Source organism: Mastigoproctus giganteus, chromosome 9 (assembly GCF_048544385.1).
Source record: "Mastigoproctus giganteus isolate SK-2022 chromosome 9, ASM4854438v1, whole genome shotgun sequence".
NCBI classification, from domain to species: Eukaryota; Metazoa; Arthropoda; class Arachnida; order Uropygi; family Thelyphonidae; genus Mastigoproctus; species Mastigoproctus giganteus.
The window spans coordinates 164,365,117-164,392,820 of record NC_143583.1 but is presented as its reverse complement, the minus strand read 5'-3'; the positions used below and the strand labels follow the sequence as shown (position 1 = coordinate 164,392,820).

Here is a 27,704-nt window from a genome sequence, read left to right as displayed (position 1 = left end):
TTCCAGGGTTACTGTTACTCATATGCAGTACTTTGCATTTGTCAATATTAAACTTCAGTTGCCACCTCTCAGCCTATCTGCTCAACTTTTCTAGATCCTGTAGCAGCAACATACCATCATTCAGATGATTAACAATCTTGTCAACCTTATCATTTACAAACTTGGAACCAAAAAACCTGTAATACCATCATCAATATCATTGATAAATATATGACACAACAATGCGCCCAACACTGAACCCCAGGGGACTCTGCTAATAACATTAGTCCACGAAGAGCAGTGTCCACTGATTACCACTCTGTCTTCTCCCACTCAACCATCCTTTTATCCATTGTAGCAACTTGCCCTTAATGCCATACTGCTCCAACTTGTATAGTAGTCTTCCATTTCCTAGTGTATCAAATGTTTTCATGAAATCCAAGTATATATCAAAATTATTTTTTGCATCCAGTTCCATTTTGTCCACATCATAGTATCCAATCAAATTGGTCAGGCAAGACTTTCCCTTAATAAACCCATCCTGTGTCTAAACTATAACTGCAGTCTTGTCTAGATGATCCTGCAGTGCTTCTTTAACCAGTGATTCCATTATTTCCCCTGGAAAGAAGTTAAACTAAACAGGTCTGTAATCATGCGTGTCACCCTTCGACATCCTCCCTAGTGAACTGAGGGATACATTTGTACATCTCCAATCCGTGGGGACCTCATCTGAATCCAATGATGCCAGCATAATCATAGATGAGGAACTGCTTATTACCTTTGCTCTCTCCTTTAATATAACTGGATCGATCCCATCCACCCCAGTTGTTTTTCTTATGTTTAACTTCAACAATTTCTCTTTCTCTTTGTTCTTAGTTATTACAAAATCATTTAGCTCCCTGTTAATAAGCTTCTGTCCTCCACTTTCCATACCTATAAATTAATATTAAAAAAAAAAAAAAAAAAAAAAGTAAAATTTTTTTAAAAGTTCAAAAAATTATAAATGAATTCATGTTATTCAATTTTACAGAAATTATATAAAGTTAGAAGTTCTATCTTGTTCTGCCATGTTTTTGCACCTATTGGTATTGTTATTTCTGGCCAAGGACTACTTAGTGCCTATCAATGAAATGGAAAGCTACACATGGAGATTGTAAGGAGAACAGTCAAAAACCATCATATAATTATGATGGTTTTTGACTATTTTTGGCATCATATATATATCTGTTTTAGACAGCAGAAGAACTCCAGGAGATTTGCATCATTACCTATGATATGGTGAAGTGCAAAGGTTTTTTAACGTTTTGTACAAGACTGAATGAGGCTTTTTGATCATGATTGTATAAATTACATTCAACAAGAATATGCTTCATTGCGAATGGAGAGTTGAAGTGCGTATATTGCAAAGGATCATTTCCTGTGAGGAGAAAAAGTTGGGTGAGCGGACTATGGCCAAGTCGTGCTCTGGCTAGAATTATTCCTCCCTTCTCTTTACATGGAAGCTTGAAGCTCATAGCTGTGGTTCAGGTTTTATTTGAAGGAGCTTATTATATGATTGAGCTTGCCATAGAAGTGACCACTGCTTCTTACATATGCTTTGCATACTGCATCTGTAGTAGTCAGTATATGTTGTTGTTTGGTTTTTAGGAGCATTAGCAACTAAGGCCATATTGCTCCGGGAATATGCGGTGGTCATTTCATAACCTTTCCGCATCCTCCGTATTTGGTGGTGACGGGCTCGAACCCCGGTCGGTCTAATTAAGGAGCGTGTGCTACGCACTGCTGCTCCTTCCCACCTGGCTACGGAGGCGCCTAGTCAGTATATGGAACGTGATAATGTGAGAATGCTTTTTGGATGCATGTTTGGCTGGATAACCTGCTTTCATTCCCTGATATCCCATTATGGCCTCAGATCCAGCAAAAGATGACTATTTCCTGGCATTCCTGGATATGCATCAGTTTAGTTCTTATGTGTTCTATATTTATTAAAGGATGGGTAGGTGATGAGGTGTTTTGTAAGGCTAACAGCGAACTCTGCAAGTCCATACATTTTATACTGTTTTGGATGGACAGATGGAGGGCATTTTCTAGGGCAAGCTTGATGGTGCATAATTCAACTATATAGCTGCTGCATTCAGTGGGAAGGGATACAAAGATGGCGTTATAGGGGAAGATGGCTGTGGCTCCTGCTCCAACTTTGATCCATCAGTATATATTTTTGTAAAATTAAAGTAATTTTGTGTGTGGGCAATATGGAATTGTTGTATGTTGAAATTTGCAAGGGAATGTTTTCTCCAGTTTAGGAAATAATTGTCGGGGGAAAGTGTGATAGTGGACAATGGGGATCTGAACTGTTGGTTCTTGGAGGACTTTTCAAGATGTATATTCCAAGTTTGTGTTAGTCTGTAGTTAGCAATAGGATGACTCGAGTTTATTTCTATAGTATGTTGTAAACTGTGGATCATTAAGTATCTGCCAAATGGAGTGAGTAGGCAAGTTTTGAACCTTAGCTGTATAGTTCAGAAAGAACATCTTTCTCCTGATATTGAGAGGCAGCTCATGGGCCTCAATATAAAGACTTTGTACTGGCAATGTTCTATAAGTGCCTACAGAAATCCTGAGGGCAGAGGATTGGATGGGACAAGACATATTAACATGCTTTCCTTAGCAGAATCATAACACTGGGGCACCATAATCAAGGTGAGACTTAATTGGCACTCTGAAAAAATAAAGTTAGGTGTAACGATCAGCATTCCATGTTATAGAGGAAATAACTCCGAGTAAGGGTGTTTTTTTTTTTTTTTTTTTTTTTTGGCAAGTAATCTGTAGATGTTTAACGTATTCTAAAAAGTTCAACTTGCTATCGAAAATCATTCAAAGGAGGTGTATACTATCCACAACTGTCAGGGGATAGTTTGTCAAGTGAAATTCAGGACTAGGATGCATCTTCCATTTGTTACAAAAGTGTATGACACAAGATTTCTGGTGTGATAGTCAGTACCCATTTTGTACCATCCATAGCTCAATATTACTGAGATCTGGAGTTGCCTCTTAATGAAGCTCATATTCTGAGAAGTGCAGAAAAGAGTCAATCACCAGCATAGGGGTATGAGTTTACGGTGTTCAGAATAGTTTTGGTCATATGATTTATTCTTATTGCAAATAAGGTGACACTGAGAAGAGGCATGTGGGACTCCTTGTATATAAGTTGCAAGAGGACTTGCCAATAGCAAACTTGAAAGGATCTATGGTGAAAAAAGTTCTGCATCAAATATGACAAATGGCCTCTCAGGTCAAGGAATAAAGATCTCTCAAGACACCAAAATGCCATGACAAGATGCTCATTTCAAATAAATACATTCCTGATGTTTGCTTTGACCATGAGATCCAGGGATGACCAAGATTAGATAGGAGATTAGATTTTGGGAATGAAGATACCATGTCAGTCTACGGTGCACCATTTTTTACAGGGTTTTCTCAAGCAACTGGTAAGAGAAATGGATCTATGTTTTGAGGAATAGAGTGATCTTTCCTTGGTTTGGGAATTGCTAGTATGCTAGTACAGCAGTGGTGCCAGGACCTGGGGAATGAATGTTCAATGAATATGTTATTGTAGAAGGTCAGCAGCGAGGATAGTAATTTATTATCAAGTAGTAGTAGAAGTAATAGAGGCATGTGATGCAAGAAAGCAAGTTTATCAGCTTATGTAGCATCAACCAAAAAAAAAAAAAAAAAAAAAATTCATACAACCATTTCCTCTAAAAGTTTGTCCAGTTCCAGTTCCTCCTTGAATTTATTTAAGCTATCAATCAACATCCACAATGACAGATGGAAGTTTGTTCCAGCAATTAACCACCCACTGGCTAAAGGCAAATTCCGCACATCTATTCTACAACTGTCTTTCCTCAAATTGAGTTTATGGCCCTTAGGTTCATAATCTGAGCAAGTGGGAGAATCCTATCAGAATTCAGCATACTCAACCCATTCAAGGTCTTATACACCTCAATCAGATCACCTCGCAGGTGCCTAGTCTCCAGCCGCTGCAATTTGCAGAACTTAAGCCTCTCTTGGTGAGAGGACCCCTTCGTTCCCCTCACTAATCTTGTTGCCCTTCTCTGTACACTTGATTAAGTGTTGTAGCCTGTTTTCTGAGGTAGATATGGCATTTTGAAGTTCAACCATAGTAAGTGGTTGATTGTAGGGAGAAAAGGACATGGTTCAGTAGTTCAGTTTTGATTTTTCAGCTAAAGCTTTGATCTTCTGAAATGATGGATCATATGCAATCGAGGCAGACAACTGTGAAAATACGTCCCAAGAGTATTCATAATCTCTACAGGAGTAAATCAGCTCCTACATATTCCAGCTGAAAAGGGTGAAAATAATGCGGTAAATTTGCCATTTAATTGCTTTATTTTTCTCCATATTATTCTTATATCAGTAAATATTTTTAAATTTAAATTGCAAATCAAACCCAAGAGTCTCAGCTTTCTTTCTAATGTGACAGGCCTTGGTTCAAAGCCTCTTGTAATGTATAAGATTGGTCGTGAAAAGGTTTTTGCAAAATGATTCCGCACACAGTTTTTTTTCTTTTTTTGCTCTCTTACAATCCTTATTCCACCAATAATTTATAGTTCTATGGCTGCTTGATTATGGGATGGAAGTAGGTGCAGCTGTTAGCATTTCCTTCATAATATAATCAGCTGTTAGCATTTCCTTCATAATATAATCAGCTGTTAGCATTTCCTTCATAATATAATCAGCTGTTAGCATTTCCTTCATAATATAATCAGCTGTTAGCATTTCCTTCATAATATAATCTGTCAAATGGACAAAATTCAATTCAATGATCTGATCATCAAAAGATACATGGGAAGTGTACTTTTCCCAATCTGCCTTAGAAAATTTCCATTTTATGCAGCTTTCTGAGGTTATGGAGTGTTATATTTGAATTTTACATATTAATAGTAGGCGATTGTTGTTGAGCGGATCATCAAGAGCTGTCCACTCAATACTAGGAAAGAGGGTCAGAAAACAGATAGAAAGGTCTGTTGCAGAGGTTGTTCCTGTAGGTCAGGAGCACGGGTGCAATAGCACATGCTCTTTGAATGGACCGGTGTTCAAGCCTGTGACTGATAAATACGACTAACATTCGTATTGGTTGATTGATTGATTTATTGTAAACTGCATTGACCTGGTGGTCCTGCTGGAGCAGTGGTTGCCAAAGTGATCAATATCGACCCCCAGGGGACGATATAACATTGTTAAGAGTTGATAAAAAAATATAAGACATCATTGTACGGGTAATATTTAATTCAGTTAACTTGGATTACCTCCATCCTGAATGACAATACAACTAAGAGTGAATCGTGGGAACATTGACATGAATAGGACCTGTAAGATGGAGCAAGATCATGAAAATAGTTACAGAAGCCAATCAAGTAGTCCAAAATGATGTATTTACCAATAAACGGATGTCAGTGGTTCCTGCCCGGCCGGCATGGTGGGAGTGAGATTGCAACACGTGCGCGGTTGCTTATTTACTTATACTTACACGCATTCGATCCCAGTCTCATTTTTGCGCATCGACATGCAAGTAAGCGTTAATGTTCTAAAATTCATCAACATACATATTATAATTTAATCGTTATTCATTCACAAACTAAACTTCTCTATGTTGAAGAGTTGAGCAGGGCTGGTAGTTTTGTACATCCTATAGAAATACGTGAGTAGGTATATTATTTAGACATTACTTTTGCTTACTGACTTCAATTTTAATTATTTTGTTACAACCTCAGTAACCACAATGGCAGCTTCAAATTCTAAAAATAAATGCAGACAATATTCATTAGAATATTTGAAACTTGGGTTTATTGCTTCATTCACAAACGAAACGAGGCCTATGTGTCTTCTTTGTGAAAAAACTTTTAGTGTAACGATGCAATGAAACCAGCAAAAATAAAAGATCATCTTCAAAGACTCCATCCCGATAAGAAAGATAAAGATCTTGACTTTTTTAAAGAACTGAAAGAGAAATACACACATCAACCAACTATAAAATCATTTATGAAAGCACCTGCCGAAGCTGACAATAAACAAGGATTAACAGCCTCCTACAATATTTCTTTTAATATAGCAAAAAAAGGAAAACCATATACAATTGCAGAGGACATTGTTATACCCGCAATCAAAGAAGTAATTGAAACCATAATGATAAAAGATTCTGGCCCTGTTTTAAAATGCTTACCATTGGGTGCGAATACCGTGAAAAGGCGTATTGGTGAAATGACTGAAGATGTAGAAAAAACTGTAGTATCAGAACTCAAAAATAGTAAGTTCTTCATCCAACTTGATGAATCTACATTCAATAGTTCTTCTATTCTTATGGCTTATGTAAGATATTATGGTAAAACCAAACATCAAATTATTGACGAATTTTTATTTGCAAAATATCTTGAAAGTGATGGAACGGGGTTGACAATTTTTCAGCGATTGGAGGAATATTTAAATAAGTATGATATTCCAATTACTAATATAACAGCAGTAGCCACAGATGGCGCACCTGCAATAGTGGGCCATTATCGAGGTTTCGCTGCCTTTCTGAAAGAAAAGGTTCAAAGTGTAAGTACTATTCACTGTGTGTTCAACCATTTGGTGGCAAAAACTCTCAGTGACGAACTGCACGATACTCTAAGAGTGTGTATTGAATCTATTAATCAAATTAGAACTCATCCTCTTAAATCGCGATTGTTTGCCAAACTTTATGAAAAAAATTATGAAGTATCAAACTAATTACTCTTGCATACTGAAGTAAGATGGTTGTCTAGAGGTGCAAGTCTACAAAGATTTGTTGAGTTGTTCGACTCAACCCTAGAGTTTCTTACAGATGTTAATTTGTTTTTGAGTGATGAACTGAAGAGAAATAAGAATCATATTTTCTACTTGGCAGACTTATTTTCAAAATTTAATGAAGTATAGGCCTGTCTACAAGGTAAAGATATCACGATTATTCAAGCTCGGACGATTCTTTTAGGCTTCCAAGCTAAATTAGCCTTATTTAAATCATCATTGTTACGAAAAGATTTTCAGTACTTTTCGAATCTACGGCAATTGGAAGTAAAAGATGAAGACATAGAAATATACACAAAACATCTTCAAAATTTGAGCGATAATTTTAAATTGTGCTTTGCAGATTTTGAAAACATTGGATTTGAAAACATGATTGGATTATCATGCCATTTTCTGCAGATATTGAAAATATCGAATGTAACTTACAAGATGAACTTATTGAATTGTCAGTTGATCTTGAAGCTAGGACGCTTTTTAAAAATAGGACTTTAAGTTACTTTTGGACGATAAATGTTGTAGAAAAATATCCAAAACTTTCTGAAGTGGTACTCCCCTTTTTGCTTGCATTTCCAAGCTCATACATGGTTGAAGCTGGTTTCAGCCATGTTAATTCCATTTTAACAAAACAAAGAAATAAGCTAGATATAGAATTCTGTGGCGATTTAAGGCTGAAACTTACTAATTTTGAAGCCAACATTTCTAATCTTGTCAAGAGTCACGAAGCACACCCTTCACATTGACAACGTTAGTAAATTGTATACTAAGTTAATAAAAGTCTTATTTTCATATATATAAGGAAGATTGTATTATTGTTATTTTGTTATCTAAATTAAATTTTATATTTTATATATTATTTATCCTTCCCATAAAATATGTAATGTTAAGAAGGACGTCAAAAACAAAAACGTATTCCTTTGACGTTAAGCCAATACAATAATATATACTATATTATTGTATATATGATGTTGTAGAGCGGTTATCATCTTTCAAGGGCACAAAATGTGATATAGTTGTACACGTTGGCACTAATGATATTAAGAGTAGGAGACCGGCGGAATTACTCAACAAGTACAGGTCACTGTTGAAAAAAAGCCGTGAAATAGGGTTGAATTTGAAAGTGTCTGCAATTCTGCCCAGACACGATAGGAGGGAGTACATGATGAGAGCCTTGTCGATCAATTCGGCCCTGGAAAGATTGTGCAAGGCTCAAGGGGTAGAATTTTTTTCAGCCTGGACTGTACTTGTTAACAGGAGAGATTGCTTCTACAGGGATAGGATACACTTAAATAGAAAGGGTGCAAGAATATTTGCTGATGCTATCGAGGCAGTGTTAGGTGGGTCGGAAAACTGCTAGTTTGGGGGGATACAAAGACTAATAGTTTAACAGTAACCGCAGGAAGAGGTGAAGGTGATTCTTGCACAACTTCTATTAGAATAAGAAGCGACCTGGAGCGAGGGGTGTTGGGGGTTTCAGGGACGGATGGCAGTCATCATGGAATAGTTGGGTATATGGGATGTGTTAGGGTAACAAAGAATAGGCATAGGAGCATGTATGCTTGCATGTATACCAATGCTAGAAGTATAGTAAACAAATTTGATGAATTTGAAGTGTTGGTCAAGACATCAAAGGCGGATATTGTTGGGATAGCAGAGACGTGGTGTCACAAAGATATAAGGAATGCAGAACTGGAATTTGGGGAGTACAATGTGTACAGAAAGGATAGACAGGACAGAAAGGAAGGGGGTGTTATGCTGTTAATTAAAAAAAACATAAAATCAAAGGAAGTGCACCCAGTTAATATAGATGAACAGTGCTCTGTTGAGTCAGTTTGGTGTGAGATAAGCACTGCGAAAGGAAAAATAAGAGTAGGAGTGTGTTATAGGCCTAATGACTTGAATGAGTACAATGAACAATTGTACAGAGAAATAGAGTGGGCCAGTAAATCAGAATGTCTTATAATGGGGGATTTTAACTTCCCAGATATTGACTGGAACTTGTGGGTTGGTCACTCACACACTAGTCAGACTTTTGTGGATTTATTGGATGATTGTTTTCTGCAGCAGCATGTTCGAGAGGCAACCAGAGAAAGTAACACTCTTGATCTGGTTATCAGCAGTGATCATTCGTGTATTAAGAATTTGCAGATAAAGGAACCACTAGGTGGCAGTGATCACAGTGTGCTGAAGTGGGATTTACTCAAAGAGATAACTACCGTCAGGGGTAAAGGAAAGGGTTTTTGCTTCCGTAAAGGGGAGTACAGTGGTCTCAGACAGTTTTTAAATTCTGTACAGTGGGATCAACTGACGATGTTACAAACAGTAAATTCTAAGTGGGAAGCATTCAAAGAATTAATCGTGGAAGCTACTAGACTTTATATACTGATTAAGAAATATCGTTCAAGGTTTAGGCCTAAATGGTTATCAAATGAACTAATGAGACTCGTGACAGAGAAGAAAAATGCATGGGATGCATATAAATTATCAGGTGACGCAGAAGCCTGTGGCAGATATAAGCTAGTCTGTAATCAGGTCACAAAGGAGGTTCGGCAGGCGAAGGCGGATTACGAGAAATCTTTGGCAAAAGATGCTAAGAAAAACAGCAAGGATTTCTTTACTTATATAAACTCTAAAAGGAAGGGGATGAATATGATTGGTCCACTTGACATCGATCGTTCGACTGTTGATGATCCTGCTCAGATAGCAAACAAACTGAATGAGTATTTTGCATCTACATTCACACGTGAGGAATTATTACAATTTGAAAATGGAAGAAGGTTATCAAATTGTAGCAGTGTGCTTAATGATTTTGTAATAACTGAGAGCAAAGTGGAGGAGAAATTGTTGAAGTTAAACATAAGAAAGGCACCTGGGGTGGATGGGATCTATCCAGTTATTTTAAAGGAGGCGGCAAAGCAACTAAGCAAACCCTTAGCCATAATTATGAGAGCATCCTTGGACTCAGGGGAGGTTCCCACGGACTGGAGATGTGCAAATGTGTCCCCAATTCACAAAGGTGGATCGAAGGGTGACACGAGTAATTACAGACCAGTTAGTTTAACTTCTGTTCCGGGTAAAATAATGGAGTCGCTGGTTAAAGATGCATTGCAGGATCATCTAGACAAGACTGCAGCAATAATTCAAACACAGCATGGGTTTGTTAAGGGAAAGTCTTGTCTGACAAATTTGATTGGTTATTATGATGTGGTCACAAAGGAACTGGATGCAAAAAATAATTTTGATATCATATACTTGGATTTCAGGAAAGCTTTTGACACTGTTGCGCATGGAAGACTACTGTACAAATTGGAGCAGAATGGTATTAAGGGTAAGTTGCTACAATGGATAAAAGGATGGTTAAGTGGGAGAAGACAGAGGGTGGTAATCAATGGGTGCTGCTCTTCGTGGACTAATGTTATTAGTGGAGTCCCACAGGGTTCGGTGTTGGGTCCACTGTTGTTTTGTGTATTTATCAATGATATTGATGAAGGTATATCAGGCTTAACGTCGAAGTTTGCAGATGACACAAAGGTTGGCAGGGTTGTTAATGACAGTAATGGCAGTGTGCTAAGAAGTGGCAACTGAAGTTCAACCTTGACAAATGCAAAGTACTGCATATGGGTAGAAGTAACCCCAGAGAAACGTACCAACTGTGTGGTACTACACTTAAGGTGGTAGAAAATGAAAAAGACCTGGGAGTAATTGTGCAGTCAGATATGAAGTTTTCTGAGCAATGCAGACAGGCTGCTAGGGCGGGTCATGGGGTTTTGTCAATGATATATAGGAATTTTGCTAGCAGGGAAAAGGAGGTGATTATCCCTCTATATAAGGCAATGGTCAGGCCACGCCTTGAGTACTGCGTACAGGTCTGGAGGCCTCATTTTAGGAAGGATGTAGATTTGCTTGACCGTGTACAGAGAAGAGCAACACGATTGGTGAGGGGAATGAAGGGATTCTCTTACCAAGAGAGGCTTAAGTTCTGCAAATTGCAGTGGCTGGAGACTAGGCACCTGCGCGGTGACCTGATTGAGGTCTATAAGGCCTTGAATGGGTTGAGCACGCTGAATTCTGATGGGATCCTTCCACTTGTTCAGATTACCAACCTACGGGGACATAAGTTCAAATTAAGAAAGGACAGATGTAGAATAGATGTGCGGAAATTTGCCTTTAGCCAGCGGGTGGTTAATTGCTGGAACAAACTTCCATCTGTCGTTGTGGAAGTTGATAGGTTAAATAAATTTAAGGAGGAACTGGACAGGCATTTGGAGGGAATGGTGTGATTTTTTTTGGCTGATGCTGCATAAGCTCCTACACTTGCTTTCTTGCATCATGTGCCGCTACTACTACTACTACTACTATTATACATACAATAAACACTGTAACTATAAAATAATCTAAAAACTCACATAAGCGTCTTTTTTGCTTGTCCTATTATAATTACATAATAGTAAAATAGAGGGGGTCGATAAAAAGTCAAACTCTTGAAGGTGTCTACGGTCAAAGAAGTTTGGCGACCCCTGTGCTGGAGTATAAATAAGAATTTTTTTTTTATTTTTTTTTATGCTTTCAAAGTGTTTGTGGGCTTTTTCCTGTGTCTTCTTCTATTAACAGACGCTGTTCCTTACTCAGGAGTAAGCTAAGCGAACCTTTTTTACAGTTGGCATTTAAGGCAAGCACTGTAATTATGGCAGTTGTGTTCTATTGAGAAGCATTTCACACAGGTTTAGTGTCTGATAAATTTATCATGTGTGTGCATGTGTTTGTGTGTTGGGGGCACTAAGACTGGGAACCTTCCAAAATTAGTAATAGTGATTTTCACTAGTCATCTCAAAATGTTTTGGCACATTTGTTTATTTATTTAGCTAAGACATTTTTTTTTTTTTTTTTGGTAATTTATTCACTTGCATAACTCGTAAAATGCCCTTCCTACAATATTCAAGCAGTTCTCGCTTTACGAATTTTTTTCAAGTATCGAGTATCAACAAAATATGAACAAAAATATGAACATTAATTGCAAAAAATGAATGTTAAACATTCATAAATACCACATTTCAAACCATGCGCGTAGCTATACAATACAGTGTGCCCAGCTTTACGATATTGATCCGTTCCAGAGACGTCATCATATCCTCAAAATATCGTTTGTAATATGAAGCCAATAACACATTGTTTCTTGGTAATTTGTTCCACAAACTCGGTAATTGAAATTTTCGCTATATAACTCTCCAAAATGTCATTTTTATGGTATAAATTGTATTAGTTACCAATTCAGATCACTAAAATTCACTACTTTTATCGTTATCATATACTCTGTTATAAGAACCAATTTTGAATGAATTGTGACATTTTTCTAAAGCACATTTCAGGAGGTCACGACCATAAAACAATAAAAGTAATTTGCACTTTTCAGTTTATTGAGCTTTTCTGTTACTGCAAGCAATTAATAAACGGGTAGTAAACTCGATGTTATTGTATTTGCAAAAATACCGATAGTTGGAATTGTGTGGTTTTTTGCATTTATTATGGTGAAATGTGTTTCCCCTTTACTGAAATATTTAATCATATAAAAAACATAAATAAATTTTCAGAATCTTCTCTTCATTCCTTTTTTTTTTAAGCTTTGTAAACTTGTTACTCCACACAAATCATGTTAGTTGCAATTTGTATGTTCTGTTAAAAAATGCATATGCATGCTACTGAAATTTATAAAGAAAACAAGATTATCTTGGAAACAAACACCTCTTGAAGCATTTCTGAAGAAGACGACTCCAACAAACCAATAAGTGCCGAGCCAATAATGAGTGATCAACAAGTGTGCATTTAGTCGATGATGAAGAATAACTATTCTTTAAAATTTGTAAGTCATAAATAATTTTTTTATTATTATAATTTGCTTGATTTTACAGGCTACATTTTAAATTCTTTGAATAAATCAATCATTGTTTAAATATAAACTAATCAGCTAACTAATTTCATTGTTGATAACGTAACCCCTATTTTTAACATTATGTCTATGGGATTTAATTCCCGTTTTACGAGTTTTCGCTTTACGAGCGCACATTAGGAACAAATTAACTTGTAAAGTCGAGAACTACCTGTATTTATAGAATAAAGCATTAAAATCATTTAAAAATCAGAGTACAGATGTAAGATATTCACAATGAAGTGATGAGTATCAGTATAATTATTAATATAATTTTACCCTTTCAAATAATCAAAATTTCATTATAAAATCATTAACAGCTTACCATTAAAGGAACTTCATTCTCTTTATTTTTTGCTAATATATCAGCTCCACGTGCAAGAAATAATCTGAAAATTTAAAAGTATGTAAAAACATAAGCACATACACAAAGATAACGCACAATGAGTCTAAAGGATTACTACACACTTTTAAATTACCATATCTTCCCAATGGAGAGACCGATATACACTTCAAATTAAAGATACAACTTGATCCTAATATCCCTGTGATGGGATCTGTAAGTGTCAAAATATATTTTCTCTTTTCAAAAATATACATCAGATGTTTGAAGTCTGGCATAAGAACATGAATATAATTAAAAAAGCCTGTTAATCCTTACAATGTGAACACTATTAAGTTGTAAAATAAAATAACTACAGCAAACTACAAATGACTGGAATAAAGTTAAAACCACATAAAAACTGATGGATTTTTGGATCTTTATAATTAAAGTCTCAAACAATATAACTACACTAGCAGTAACCCTTGTGTTTGTTTGTTTGTTTTGTTGGTTTTTAGGAGCATTAGCAACTAAGGCCATATTGCTCAGGGATATGCGGTGGTCATTCCTTGACCTTTCCGCATCCTCCGTATTTGGTGGTGACGGGCTCGAACCCCGGTCTAATCAAGAAGCGTGTGCTGCGCACTGCTGCTCCTTCCCACCTGGCTACGGAGGCGCCCTAACCCTTGTGAAAATTTTGCAATTGGTAACAGAGTTTTTCCTCTAGCTGTCCTAAAGAAATGTAGTCTGTGTTTGGTCATGAGCAGGTTAGCCAGTACGCGTTGAATCCTTTCTCATTTCTTATTTTTGTAAAATAAAACTATTCTTTCTTTTAAGGTAGGCAGCACTAGTAGAGAAAAGTGGCCCATTCTGTAAAACAAAACTATTCGGATTTTTTACTGTTTGGAATTTTTATATTTTCCCATGTTTCTGCACACCTAGGAAGAAATATCTTCAATTTGAGACCAAACTGGTAAGGTCTATCGTATGGCTACAGCTAGCTGTACTGTTGCAAAAATTTCACAATTAGTAGCAAACTTTTATTATTATTATTTTATTTTTTTTTTTTTTTCGGAACAAAGGACACAATTGTGTGAATGTGCAAATTGTTAATCAGAAAAAAAATGCCTTATCAACTTAGACAACTGTTTGTTTAACAGTTAACATCTTCAGGCTCCATCTATGAAGTGAATGTTGAACTTTTATTGTTTGTAGTACAAAACTGGCCTGTTCCGTAAAATAAAACTATTCAGAATTTTTCAATTTTAACAACTTTCTGCACACCTAGGAAGAAATATCTTCAATTTGAGACCACTTCCAGCCTGATTGGTTAAGCCTGTTGTTCACGCTGACTGTTGAAAGAAAATGGCTTCCGTATTAAATATACAGATACCAGCTAAACTGTCCCCCGGGATTCAAGCAGAGGGTCCCTAGTGGAAAATTTAGTACAGTCTCCAAGATCACTAGAGTGCTCTAACCTCACAGGAGGGACAGGATATAACAGAGGGAAGGCTAAGGGTGGAAGGGAAACAATTAAAAAAGGCAAGACATTGTTTCTATGTACATATAACCATAGATCTATTCAAAGTGATGGTCTACTAGACTATCACTTTGAATTGATGAAAGAGTTGGAAGAGATAAAGTGGGACATAGTTGGATTGTAGTAAGGAGTGAGAAGAAAAAAGGTGATCATTCTACAGCATCTTTTGATGCTGTAGAATGATCATCAGTTTTATCATAGTGAATGTTGTTGTTGTTATTTGGTTTTTAGGAGCATTAGCAACTAAGGCCATATTCGAGAAGAACAGGCAGGATTTAGACCCGGGCGAGGATGCTGTGATCAAATCTTTGCCATTCGTCAGCTGATGGAGGAGAGGATCCGGTGTGGACAGCGAACCGTCATTGTTTTCATTGACTTTAAGTCTGCTTTCGACTGTGTCCACCGGCCTGCCTTATGGAAACTACTAGAGGTTGAACATGTACCTCGAAAAGTCATCACACTCCTCCAAACTGCATACAACGGTTTAACCAGCCAGGTGCGCATCCAGAACGATTTATCTGAGGAATTTACCATCCAAACTGGAGTCCGCCAAGGGGATGTAGCCTCCCCGTTGCTTTTCAACATCGTGGTCGACGCCATTATGAGGCAAGCATTCAGAAACAGACAGGGCATACAATATGACAAGGATCACTATGTGACTGACCTGATGTTTGCTGATGATAGTGCTATCCTTGCCGGTAACGACGCTGAAGCCACGGAAATCCTCTACGACATTGCCCGCATTGCCCGGCCATACGGTTTGAAGATCAATGCTGGTAAGACAAAGGCCCTGACAACAGATGGGTCGCAAGCCACCATCTATCTCGAAGGCGTCCAGATCGAGCAAGTGCAGGACTTTAAATACCTTGGGTCGCTGGTCCAGGAGAAGAAAGTTGCATCCACCATGGAAATTCACAGCAGAATTGGACAGGTGGCCACTGCGTTCGCCTCGCTCAAATGGTGTCTGTGGAAGAGGACCAACATTTCCACAAAGACTAAAATCCGACTCTTCCGGACTTTGATCCTGCCCATTCTTCTTTACGGATCGGAAACATGGATTTGTCTCAAGTTAGATTTGAACAAACTTGAGGTATTCCAAATGCGATGCCTGCGGCAGATCTTGGGCATCTCTCTTCGCGACCGCATCACTAATGATACCATCCGCGCCAGATGCCAACAGCAACCAACCATTGCCGACCAAATCCAGAAGCGAAGGCTCAGATGGTTTGGCCACGTATGTAGAATGGGCACGAACAGAATACCATCCACACTCCTTTGGAGACAACGACCCACCCAATGGAGCATCCAACGGACCGCGCCTAGGAAAACGTGGGCCAAGCAAGTGGAAGATGACTTGAAGAGCCGACGTCTCGACCTTAACCAGGCCAGGACTGAAGCCATGGATCGTAAGGTATGGAAGAACATCACAGAGCAAGTCCGAAACCCTGCGGCACCTACAGCAGCATACTGGTTGCGTGGCCAACCGCCTCCCCCAGCTGCCAGCTAAGGACCAAAGAAGAAGAAGAAGAAGGCCATATTGCTCCCAGATATGCGGTGGTCATTCCCTGACCTTTCCGCATCCTCCGTATTTGGTGGTGATGGGCTCGAACCCCGGTCTAATCAAGAAGCGTGTGCTACGCACTGCTGCTCCTTCCCACCTGGCTACGGAGGCGCCATATAGTGAATGTGAGAGTAACTAGAGGTAGAGTGGGATTCCTTAATAACATTATTGAAAAAATATCAACTAGAGTACTGAAATAGGCTTTTGTATAAATAATAGACATCAAATAAAAATTTTGCAAATTTATGCCCCTCAAGCCACACAGATGAAGAGACAGAGAAAGTTTATGACAATCTGGAGAATGCAATCAACAATGGCAAATAATTCTATATATAGGTAGTTCCCGGTTTACGAGTTTTCGCTTTACAAGTTTTTTCCCCCTCAAGTATCAAGTATCAACAAAATCGAAAATATGAACATTAATTTCAAAAAATGAATGTTAAACATTCCTAAATACTGCATTTCAAACCACGCTCGTAGCTATACAATACAGTGTACCTCTGGTTTTCGATATTAATCCATTCCAGAGGCACCATCGTATTGTGAAAATATCATAATGGGAACCCAATAACACATTGTTTTTGGTTATTCGTTCCAAGACCCCGGAAGTTGAAATTTTCGCTATATAACTAAGCTATTTATCTCTCTGAAAAGTCATTTGTGTAATGAAAATTGTATTAGTTACCAATTCAAATCATTAAAATGCACTACACTTTCATCGTTATCATATGTTCCATTATAATAATCAATTTTGAATGCCTTTGTGATATTTTTCAAAAACACATTTTTGAATCCATTTCACCGATAATAAAATGAATGGATCACAGCCACCCTGTTTACCTGACCTTATCCCCTGTGGTTTCTGGCTATGGGAGGAGCTAAAGCACATGAAGTACTGTGATATGATCTACATCCCCCAATCCGAAGGATAGCATCACTAGCCATATGACTGCCATCACTCCCACCTGCCACCATTGGCCAATAAAACCAATAGAACTCTCATGGAACACATTTTTTTAGCGATACCATAAAACAATAAAACAATCATAAAACAATAAAAACAATTTGCACTTTCCGGTTTATTAGGCTTTTCCATTAGCGCAATCTATTATAAACTCAATCTTATTGCATTTACAAAAATACCGATAACTGGAAATTTTTTTTTTTTTTTTTTTTTATGAAAACCCCAAACACAAAAGGTATCAAAACCTATAGTACATAGTATCGTGCATGGGTTGAAGGAGAAGTATGGGGGGAGGGGGATGCCAGAAACTTTGCTCTAGAGACTAAACATGGGTTTCACCACTTCAAGCCTCCAATAAGCATAGTGGTGGTATTTCACCGGTTGATGAAAGTCATCTACCACCTGTGTGTGTGTGTTTTTACATTATTATGGTGAAATGTGTTTCCCGTTCACTGAAATCTTCAATCATAAAAAAAAACATAAATAAATTTCCAGAATTTTCTCTTCATTCCTTTATTCCAAGATTGGTTTTCACATCACTTTGTGCCTGAAGTAAAACAATATTGTGAAGATAAAAATATTCCTTTTTGGGTGATTCTGATTTTAGATAATACACCTGGCCACCCACCATTTCTGCAACATCACTGCCCTAATGTTAAATAAATTTTTTGCCACGAAATGAGACACTACTTTTGCAGCCAATGGACCAGAACATTATTTAAATGTTTAAAGCGCATTATCTTCAAAAGACATTTGACGTGCTAATTAATGCAACGGATAAGGAGGGAGGGTCAACTGTTAAAGAATTTTGGAAAGAATTCCATATTTTAGATGCAATTAAAATAATAAAATGAACCTGGAACAAAATTACAGAGAAGAACTTGAAGGGTGCTTGGAATAAACTGTGCCATTAGTTTACTGATAATTTTGAAGGATTTCAAGAACCAGCAGAGATCGTACAAAATGAAACAGAAGCAGACTGCTAACAAATTGCAGCTTGACGTTTCTTCAAATGATGTTACTGATCTGTTTCAAGCACACAGTGGAGAGCTCACAAATGAAGACCTCTTTGAAAGAGCAAAATATGAAGCAGCAGAGGAAGAAGAAAATTTAACAGCTGAAACTCCTGTTCATTCCTTCACTCTCAAGGGGCTAGATGAAGTTTTTCAACACATAGAAAAAGCAATTGAGATTTTCAATTCACAAAATTCAAATTTAGAGCGTACTAGGAAAGTTGCTACCAATTTAAAAAATGCTTATACGTGCTATCGTGAAATTTATAAAGAAAAGTGAAGACTTCTTGGAAACAAATGCCTTCTGACACATTTCTGTAAAAGACAACTCCTTGTGAATCCAACAAACCAACAACAAGCGCTGGAACAACAGACCAACAATGAGTGTGCATTTAGTTTTTTTTTTTTTTTTTGTTAGTTGTTGGCGCATCAGCTTCTGTGGCCATAATGCACCTCCCAAAGTTTTTGTATTTTACTGTGATCCAAGCCTGAGGCGGGATTCGAATCCGCGACCTTTTTTTTTTTTTTTTTTTTTTTAAGGTCCTAGCCGCCGAAATCTCAGGAAATTAAGTGGCAGGACCTGCCAGAGTGAAACAGACTACTGGGTTCCTGGTCTGCCTCCACGGGGCGTAAGTGGGGCAACGTTGGGCCTCAATAGGGGCCCAGCGGCTAAATGACCAGATGAACAACGGTACAAGGCATCACACATATACAAAGTCCATACACTTTTAAATCTCTGGCTTTTCCAGTCAACTGGTTCACCCACAATGTAAACTACGCGGAGATGGGGGGAACCCCTTGTGCCGTTTGACCCTAAACACACTTACACTTACACTTACCTTAGGGTTGTCAGGCAGGCAATTTACCCACGTGGCTAGCCGGCGTGTGCATTTAGTCGATGATGAAGAATAAAACATTCGTTAACATATATAAGTCAGAAATAATTTCTTTATTATTATAATTTGCTTGATTTTATAAGCTATGTTTTTATTTCTTTGGAGAAATCAATTAATTGTTTAAGTATAAACTAATTAGCTAACTAATTTCATTGTTGAGAACGCAACCCCTGATTTTAACATTACGTCTATAGGAAAAATATTCCTGCTTTACGAGAAAGCGAGGAATGAATTAACTTGTAAAGTCGGGAACTACCTGTAATGATAATAGATAATTTCCCTGCCAAGGGAGATGACTATTTAAACTCTATGGGAAGTTTTGGAACAGGAGAGAAAAATGAAAAAGGGCTGTAAAGCATACATAATTAACAGCTTGTTTGTTTTTTTTTTTTAAGGGAATATGAAATGCATACATGTTTCAGTGTACTGTGATTCAAGCTTACAATGACTACTAAATACAATCAATGATTGTATTCACTGTCAAAATTATAAACTCCTCTGACTTATGGTTATGTCAGAGTATAAACAAGAAAATTCACCTTCACATCCTGGCATGCATATAGGTGGACAACTAGTGACAATGGAACATCCTCTAGGAAGACAAGACCCACTTCACTTTGAATGGCAGTGTAAATATGCATTGTAGTTATACAATGCATTCAAAAATTTCCATATAGTATGATGCAGTTTAGTTACAATTCTCAAATGTAACCATTTAATGGCTACACAGCTTTCACAAAAAAAAAAAAAAAAAAAAAAAAGGAGCAGTTTTTTTTTTTTTTTTTTGTTGAGATTCAAGCCTGGAGGGCCTATCACCTATTTTGTTACAGACTAGCAGCATTGAAAGAAACATGCTGGAAATCTTATTCATTTCTGCACTCCAAGGGGTTGTCTGCTATCAGTGATGTTTATGTAGGATGAAGCACCACCTCATTCTTCTTCATCTGCGTGCAGTGCTTATTCTGAATCCATTTCACCGATAATAAAATGAATGGATCACAGCCACCCCGTTTACCTGACCTTATGGGAGGAGCTAAAGCACATGGTGTACTGTGATATGATCTACATCCTCCAATCTGAAGGACAGCATCACTAGCCACATGACTGCCATCACTCCCACCTGCCACTGTGAGCACCACTTCATTCTGCTTCATCTGTGTGCATGGCCTATTCTGAATCCATTTCACCGATAACAAAATGAATGGACAGCCACCCTGTTTACCTGACCTTACCTCCCTGTGGTTTCTGGCTATGGGAGGAGCTAAAGCACATAGTGTACTGTGATATGATCTGCATCCCCCAAACTGAAGGACAGCATCACTAGCCATATGACTGCCATCACTCCAACCTGCCACCGTTGGCCAATGAAACCAATAGAACTCTCATGGAACACATTTTTTTAGCGATATAATAGTCTAATGGCGCTACCTTTATTCCTTCCCCTCAAAGTAATAACACCATTTCTCCACCCTGGTGAGGGACATATGAATTAATTTTTTCTACCATTCTCTTCCCTTTGTTGTAGACTACACATTTTCCAAATTTCGCTTTGAATGGCAGTTCTGATTGTGCTGTCTCAGTCAGATTGAAATTTAGTAAAATAATTAAAATAAATGATTATTCATTTTTAAATGCAAGAAATACCCTATGAGGAACTTCTAGAAATTTGGAAGCTATGTAGCTTGGTATCCCAGTGGAGAAATATAATGCTGCTGACTCTAGCAGCAATGAAGAAGTTACGTGCTATGTTCTTAAACAGTTCTAATAAACAAAAAAAAAAAAAAAAAACACACTAATATTTTTTATATTGCTTCACTGAAAGTAAGTATGTATCGGTGATAAAGGTTTAACTGATTGTTGTAGACAAATGTCTGGTTATGTCACACACTTTTTCTGCTTGGATAATTTATTTTATATATTTTGTGTATAAAAATTATATATAAATATTTTATTTATATATTTTATATATTATACAAAGTTTGCCAAAGGTATTTAGAAGCCCAAAGAACACTTTTTTTGACTGAAGTGTATTTTGGCTTTAAAAAAACACCCAACTCATTATATAGATGGACAACTTTTTTTTAAAGGAACATGAAATGTATACATGTTTCAGTGTATTGTGATTCATGCTTACATGACTACTAAATACAATCATTAATCACAGTTTCCAAGTGGTCGCTGAAATGGTTTTTAACTTCCAATTCTCCCACTGCCCTACGGCAATGGGAAAATTGGAATTTTGTGCAAAATTCAAATGCATTCTAATTAACCACATGCTACAGGTATGCATGGGCCTAGGCCTGGCCCAGGGTAACAAGAACGACGTTCAGGCTCGATTCAGGTACAAATCATTTTTTCCTACATATACCTTTTTAAAATATTTTTTTATGTATTTAAATTCTTAAAGGTTTTTTTAGAAAAAATGTGTATTAGTTGTCTGTTGACACTTTTAATTGCCAATAAGGTGAACTTCGCCAACGTCTCCAAAATTCACCAAAATTTCTACTCTTTCGTGGAAATGACCCGGTCCGTATTTCAGTCAGTAAAGTAGCCTTTACCCTTAAGCAGGCATAAATTTGCAATTTACATTACATCAAGAGTTGCGTCGTTATGTCCTCCGGCAATGGGCTCCTTTTTAGTTGTATGTGTACATGTACAGTATACAGTATTTATTAAACGTGTGATACCGTTAATCCTTAGTTGTGCTACATCCGGGATTTGGGGTTGACCTACTTTCAATTCTAAGAACATTCACTTGTAACACTTTCTAATCGCTTCTTTGCTATATCCAATACTGACCAATAATTTAGAAATACAAATACAGGTAAGGGCTTACACATCATTCATACAGTGAGAATTTCCAGTGACAGACATGACAGTCAGTTCTAATTTTTTTAATTTAAGTAGAGGTGGATATCGATATTCGTTTTGGAATTATATTAAATATGGTAAATTGAAAATTTATTACATTTTCTTTTTTATATAATTAATATTGATAATTATTTTGGATAATTATTGTTATATAATTATCAATATTGAATTTTGAATCTGAAAGTTTATTTTTTTTATTATTATGAAACTTCAAAGTAATGCTAGCGATTTTATTTATATAAAAATTTTAATCAGGTTGGGATAAAAGTCAGTTCTGGGGGAAATGAATTTGAAAAACAAATTCCGGGTTGGGTCAGGTCATCTAGACCAGGGGTCCCCAACCTTTTTCATTGGAGGGCCCCATAGAAAATTCATAACAAATGGCGGGCCAGAGTTGGTGCAATTTTGAAAAACACTGTAAACCAAAAAACGCAATTTTAGCGACTTCACCAGATCAAACAGGGTGTACAAGATAGAAAAACTATAAAAAATTATAAACAAGGGATATTTATTGTAAATAAAGACATAGTCATATTAAAAATCACAATTTTTATTATTATAATCACATTTGATATTACAGAAATAGCAAATCGATGAGATGTTTGTAGTTGTTTTGATTTAGCAATAATTGAAATGTTAGGTTTAATAGTAGAAGTTCCCAATCTTAAAAAGTCTTGCAAATGTTCATCTGTCATTCTCGATCGATGTTTGGATTTTATATACAGTAATACCCCGAAGTTACGCGATAGGTGGGTCCAACGAAAATCGCGTAAGTCGAATTCGCGTAAGTCGGGGTACAACTTTGCATATAAATACATATAAATTTTGCTTAATTGGGACCAAGGACTAACAAAAACACTAGTTTAGAAGAAAAATATTAATAAAATTGCAGTTCTTTATACATATTAATACAAAATATGTATTAAAAAAACAAATAACTTACGTTAAAAAGTTATTTCGATGTCGATGGCTTCATAAAATCTAACAAATTCGTCTGACGACACAGCGCGTTCTTTTTTTCACGCAGAATTTCTTCGTAGCAAGCTAATAATTTTTTTATTCCTTGCTTTGTAGCTATAACGCGTTCTTCGTTGGAGTCTATGTTTTCTAAAATTTTTAAGCCCTTTACAATTGAGCCCTTTTCAATTTTCAACCTGTCAAGTTTGCAGTTGTCATGTGCTTTCGCCGTTGCTTCATTTAGGCCTGTAGCACGTGCAATATCACGTGGTCTTTCATTTCGCTCAAAGCGTTTCACAATTTCATATTTTTTCTCTATCGACAGAGGCGGACTGGCCATAAGCCTTACCGGGGCCAGTGTAACCCCGGTGGGCCAGTGTGATTTTGGCCATAAACCATAGTATGAGGCCACTATAAATTTTCCCGGGTAAGAATTTTTGACCCAGTCCGCCTCTGTTTATCGATAATTGCTTTTCTTTTTCTCTCTGAATCTGCAGTGTCTTCACCAGGACGCTTCCTTTTCACACCTTTTAATTAAGTATTTTACTCATTTTTAGGGAATAAAGCGCAATTACAAAACGAGGAGGCACGCTTGATACGCATAAACAAAGCTGCGGGCATGTAGCAACTGAATAAACAACACCATAAAGGCAGAGATACACTATTAACACCTCACATTTCTAGGGGTTACTACCATAAAACAATAAAAATCCAGTTGCGTTTCTGCTAGTGAAATCTGTTATAAACTGGTAGTAAACTCGATCTAATTGCATTTGCGATTATACCGATAGCTGGAATTGTGTTGGTTTTTACGTTATTATGGTGAAATGTGTTTTTCCCTTCACTGATATAAAAAACATAAAAGCAGCAAAATTGAATTTTGTTCATCTTTCACTCTCATTCTCCGCCGTCGCACCGTATATCGATAACATATGAAAAACGACCTTGAAGATAGTGGGCAGCAGCGTTGCCAAACGAAAAAAATCAAGAACCGCGTAACTCCAAGTTCGCGTAAGTCGGGGCAAACATTTTTGAATATGTTTGTTCACATAGGTAAGTGTTACCAAAAATAGAAATTATTCTTCTTGCTAATTTTTTTAATTCTGGAAATTCATTTTCTGTCAAAGTTTTATAAAAGTTAATTAATGTTTCATTTTTCAATAATGTTTTCAGGTTATCGTTACTTTGAAGATCTATGATTTCTAATTGTAAATCTTTATCTATTTGTGAAACATTTACATCAAATGGATTCTGAAATACTGTAAATAATTTTCTATTGTTTTCGAAATCAACAAATGCTTCCATCAATAATTCAAGATTTCGGACAAAATTGTCGGTAGAAAAATCACAATTGGGCATCTTATTATATAAACTTTCACAATACAAAAAATGGGAAAAATTATTTTGTTCAATTTGATTTTTAAATAATTCTAATTTTGTCTGAAATGCTTTAATATTGTAAAACAAGTCATTTACAAGTAGATTGCGACTTTGAAGTTTTTTATTCAATGTATTCAAATGTTCACAAATATCTGTTAAAAATGCAAGTTCCCAAAACCATTTAGAATCTGTTAATTCTGGGACTGGTTTTAATTTTTCGTTCATGAATATGTCTATTTCGGTTCTGAGTTGAAAAAATCTTTTTAACACATTAATCGACTCAACCATCGCACCTCCGTATGATACAACAAATCACCATATTCGCTTTCGATTTCCTCCAAGAAAATTTTAAACTGACAATGGTTCAGGCCATTTTTGTGTATAAAATTCACAATGCTAATTATAGTTGACATATTGAGTTCGAAGACAAAAATTTACCGCACAACGATTGCTGGTAAATAACACAATGAAATTGCATAGGTCTTTCGATGTTTTTGGAATCAAAATATTTATTAACATAGCTGATGAAACCAATATTTTTTCCAACCATATTCTTTGCACCATTGGTCGTAATTGATGTCAACAATTCCCAATCAAGCTGCAGGTCTTCAAACACTTTTGATACGCTATATCAAAACAGTGTTTTCACCTTCTGTGACTTCAAAATTTTGATTTATACCGCGTATGTAAATGAGTAACTGTGCTGTGTTGGTAATATCTTCACTTTCATCAAATGCAATCGAAAAATTTATAAAAACTTTAACTTTTTGTTTCAGCTGATCTTTAACATTAGCAGACAAGTCTTCGATTCTTCTTGCTAAAGTTGATGCTGATAAACTTATAGAAGCGAAGTGCTTAACCTGATCAAGGCATATTTCTTCTGCAATTGATAGGCACACTCTTTTCACAAACTCGCCATCAGTAAAAGCCCTCCCTTCTTCAGCAATGATTTGAGATGCTTGCAAACTAGCTCTAATTAAATTTAAATTCTGATTAGTGAAACATGTCATCTGTTGTTGTTGCCTCTTGAAATCAAAGCTCAGCTCTTGTAATTTCTTGTTTCGCAACTCTCCTTGAAGTTTAACGTAAGTTGAGGCATGTTTTGTTGTATAACGCCATTTCAAATTATATTCTTTCAACACAGAAACTGCTTCCTTACATATAAGGCAGGTACATCGGTTATTGTCCCTTATAAAAAAATAATTAATCGACCAAAGTTCATTGAAGACACGACATTTGGAATCAATTTTTCTTTTCCTTGACATCTTGATTTGCTAAAATTAAAATTAAAAATTCAAAGTTAAATAAAATTAAAAATAATATGCATTTATACAAATAGCACTAATAAATTGTTGCGCATGATAATCGGTGCAGCGGCCCGACAACTATGGTCTGAATGAGAATAGCCAACCAGGAGAAAGATTAATATGCGTACTCATCTTTACATCGCAAATTGGCGCCTCCATAGCCAGGTGGGAAGGAGCAGCAGTGCGTAGCACACGCTTCTTGATTAGACTGGGGTTTGAGCCCGTCACCACAAAATACGGGGGATGCAGAAAGGTCAGGGAATGACACACCGCATATCCTGGAGCAATATTGCCTTAGTTGCTAATGCTCCTAAAAACCAAATAACCAACTAACTAACTAACATTGCAAACTGCAAATAATGCATTGCATACAATTCTTTCACTAATACTTACTTGATTAATATTCAGATTAGTGTTTAGCAATTGTTTTAACAGTCACTTATTTTAACTTTACTATTTCACTTTTTGACAACTCGTGCTTGCCGGAAATACTCGAGGCTATAAACTTATAGCCTTGGGCACTCACACTGTTGAGATTTCCGACATCGCAAGAAACACTGCTGCCAAGTGGAAGCGCACAGAGTTGCAACAATGTTAAAAAATTATATTTGGACGCATTTACATTATATTTTGATTAAAAATATCCTTATATACGATATGTAGCAACCAAAAAAGATTTCTATAGAATAAATTTCACAAGTCGGATGAAATCATCTAGTGGGCCGGATCCGACCCACAGGTTGGGGACCCCTGGTCTAGACTGTGGGTTTGGGTCGGGTAAAAATAAAAAAGTTGGTGGTCCATACAGAACTCTACCACGTGCTTTTATAAATTTCCCCTAATCTATATAGTAATTTGCTTATGTCCCTCTGTCCAGAATGCTCTTTGAACTTGAAAAGTCAAAGACAAAACAAGCTTTCGACCTAATTCCTTTTGGAATAGGTTTTATTTAGCAGTAAAATTTGCTGACCAATTTTCAAAATTCAATTATTTTTTTAAGTTTTGTTACAATTTTGATAAAATATTCACGACAGGCACACTAGAATAATTGTATTTTGAAATTTTGTTTGTGCAATAATTGTAATTTTTTTTGAAAGGATGGTATAGTCACATGTAAAAAACCAAATTGCATTTTTAAAATTTTTTTAAAATATATTTTATTACCTGAGTCCATCCCACTGACACCTTAGTTAGTAGTGGAGGGAGCTGAGGGAGAAGTTTTTGTAACTACTGAATATTAATTTTTACTTCTCTCAAACTGTTTCGGCAAAACATTCTCCACAAGTACAATTGTCTAACATAAACTATTATATGTTTAAATAACGGAACTTCACTAATGTCTGGAGAGAGGGGAAATGAATGAAAAATATTCATAAATAGCTGAATCGGCATTTAAATGACTGGTATAATAATCTTTTCATGCGCACACACAAGCACATAAACACAACAGTGAGTGATAATAATCAAGCATTTTTTCATATACTGTTAATTCCACATCTTTATTTATTTTGCTTTGACACTGCAATATTACAACTTATGTGGCATCTGGGGGGGGGGGGTGAATACTGATTTATGGAATGCAACTCACCTTTACTCACTAGTGCACCTCTCCTATAAGAATTCAACCAGGACCTCAAAAGTATCACTTTGTTCCCTAGAAGTTATAAGAGCACTCCAATAAGTCTATAAATGATTTTCATGGGTATATTGGTATGCCCTCCATTTAAATCGACTACTGCTTGATACCAAAAGATAAACCATTTTTCCAGCCCTGGAAAAAGGCTGAGAAACCCTAAGCAAATGTATTGTAAATTTACAGTTTATTTTAAATTTTTATACAAAATAATTTTTCCTTGTGAATATACTTTGCAAAAAATTAAAATCAAGATGTTCTGAAGTTTGCATACAAAGTGTATATTTATTTCTTTATTTGTTTTTGTTTTAAATAACTTATAACTGAGCGATCAGCTGATTTGTGGATACTAAACAGACAAGCATGCCTCACGGAGCAAGAATCAAAATAGTTATTTCAAATTACTGCCAATTATGAATCTGGCATATAATCTGGCTAATATGGAAAAATAAGATTGTAATAGGTGCATTATGGCCTTAGTAGCCCTTGCACTAATAAAACCAACAAACAACAAT

At 36.4% G+C, this 27,704-nt stretch overlaps 1 protein-coding gene across 4 annotated transcripts in view; it reads right to left on the bottom strand.

The window, feature by feature from the left end:
- Positions 1-27,704, bottom strand: part of LOC150080867 (histone-lysine N-methyltransferase EHMT2-like) — a 558,915-nt gene that overhangs the window by 164,431 nt on the left and 366,780 nt on the right. For all 4 annotated transcript variants that reach the window (XM_090381696.1, XM_090381697.1, XM_090381694.1 and 1 more), the window contains one exon: positions 13,071-13,134. In XM_090381696.1, coding sequence (XP_090237822.1) covers positions 13,071-13,134 — 64 coding nt within the window. The remainder of the gene's footprint in view (positions 1-13,070; positions 13,135-27,704) is intronic.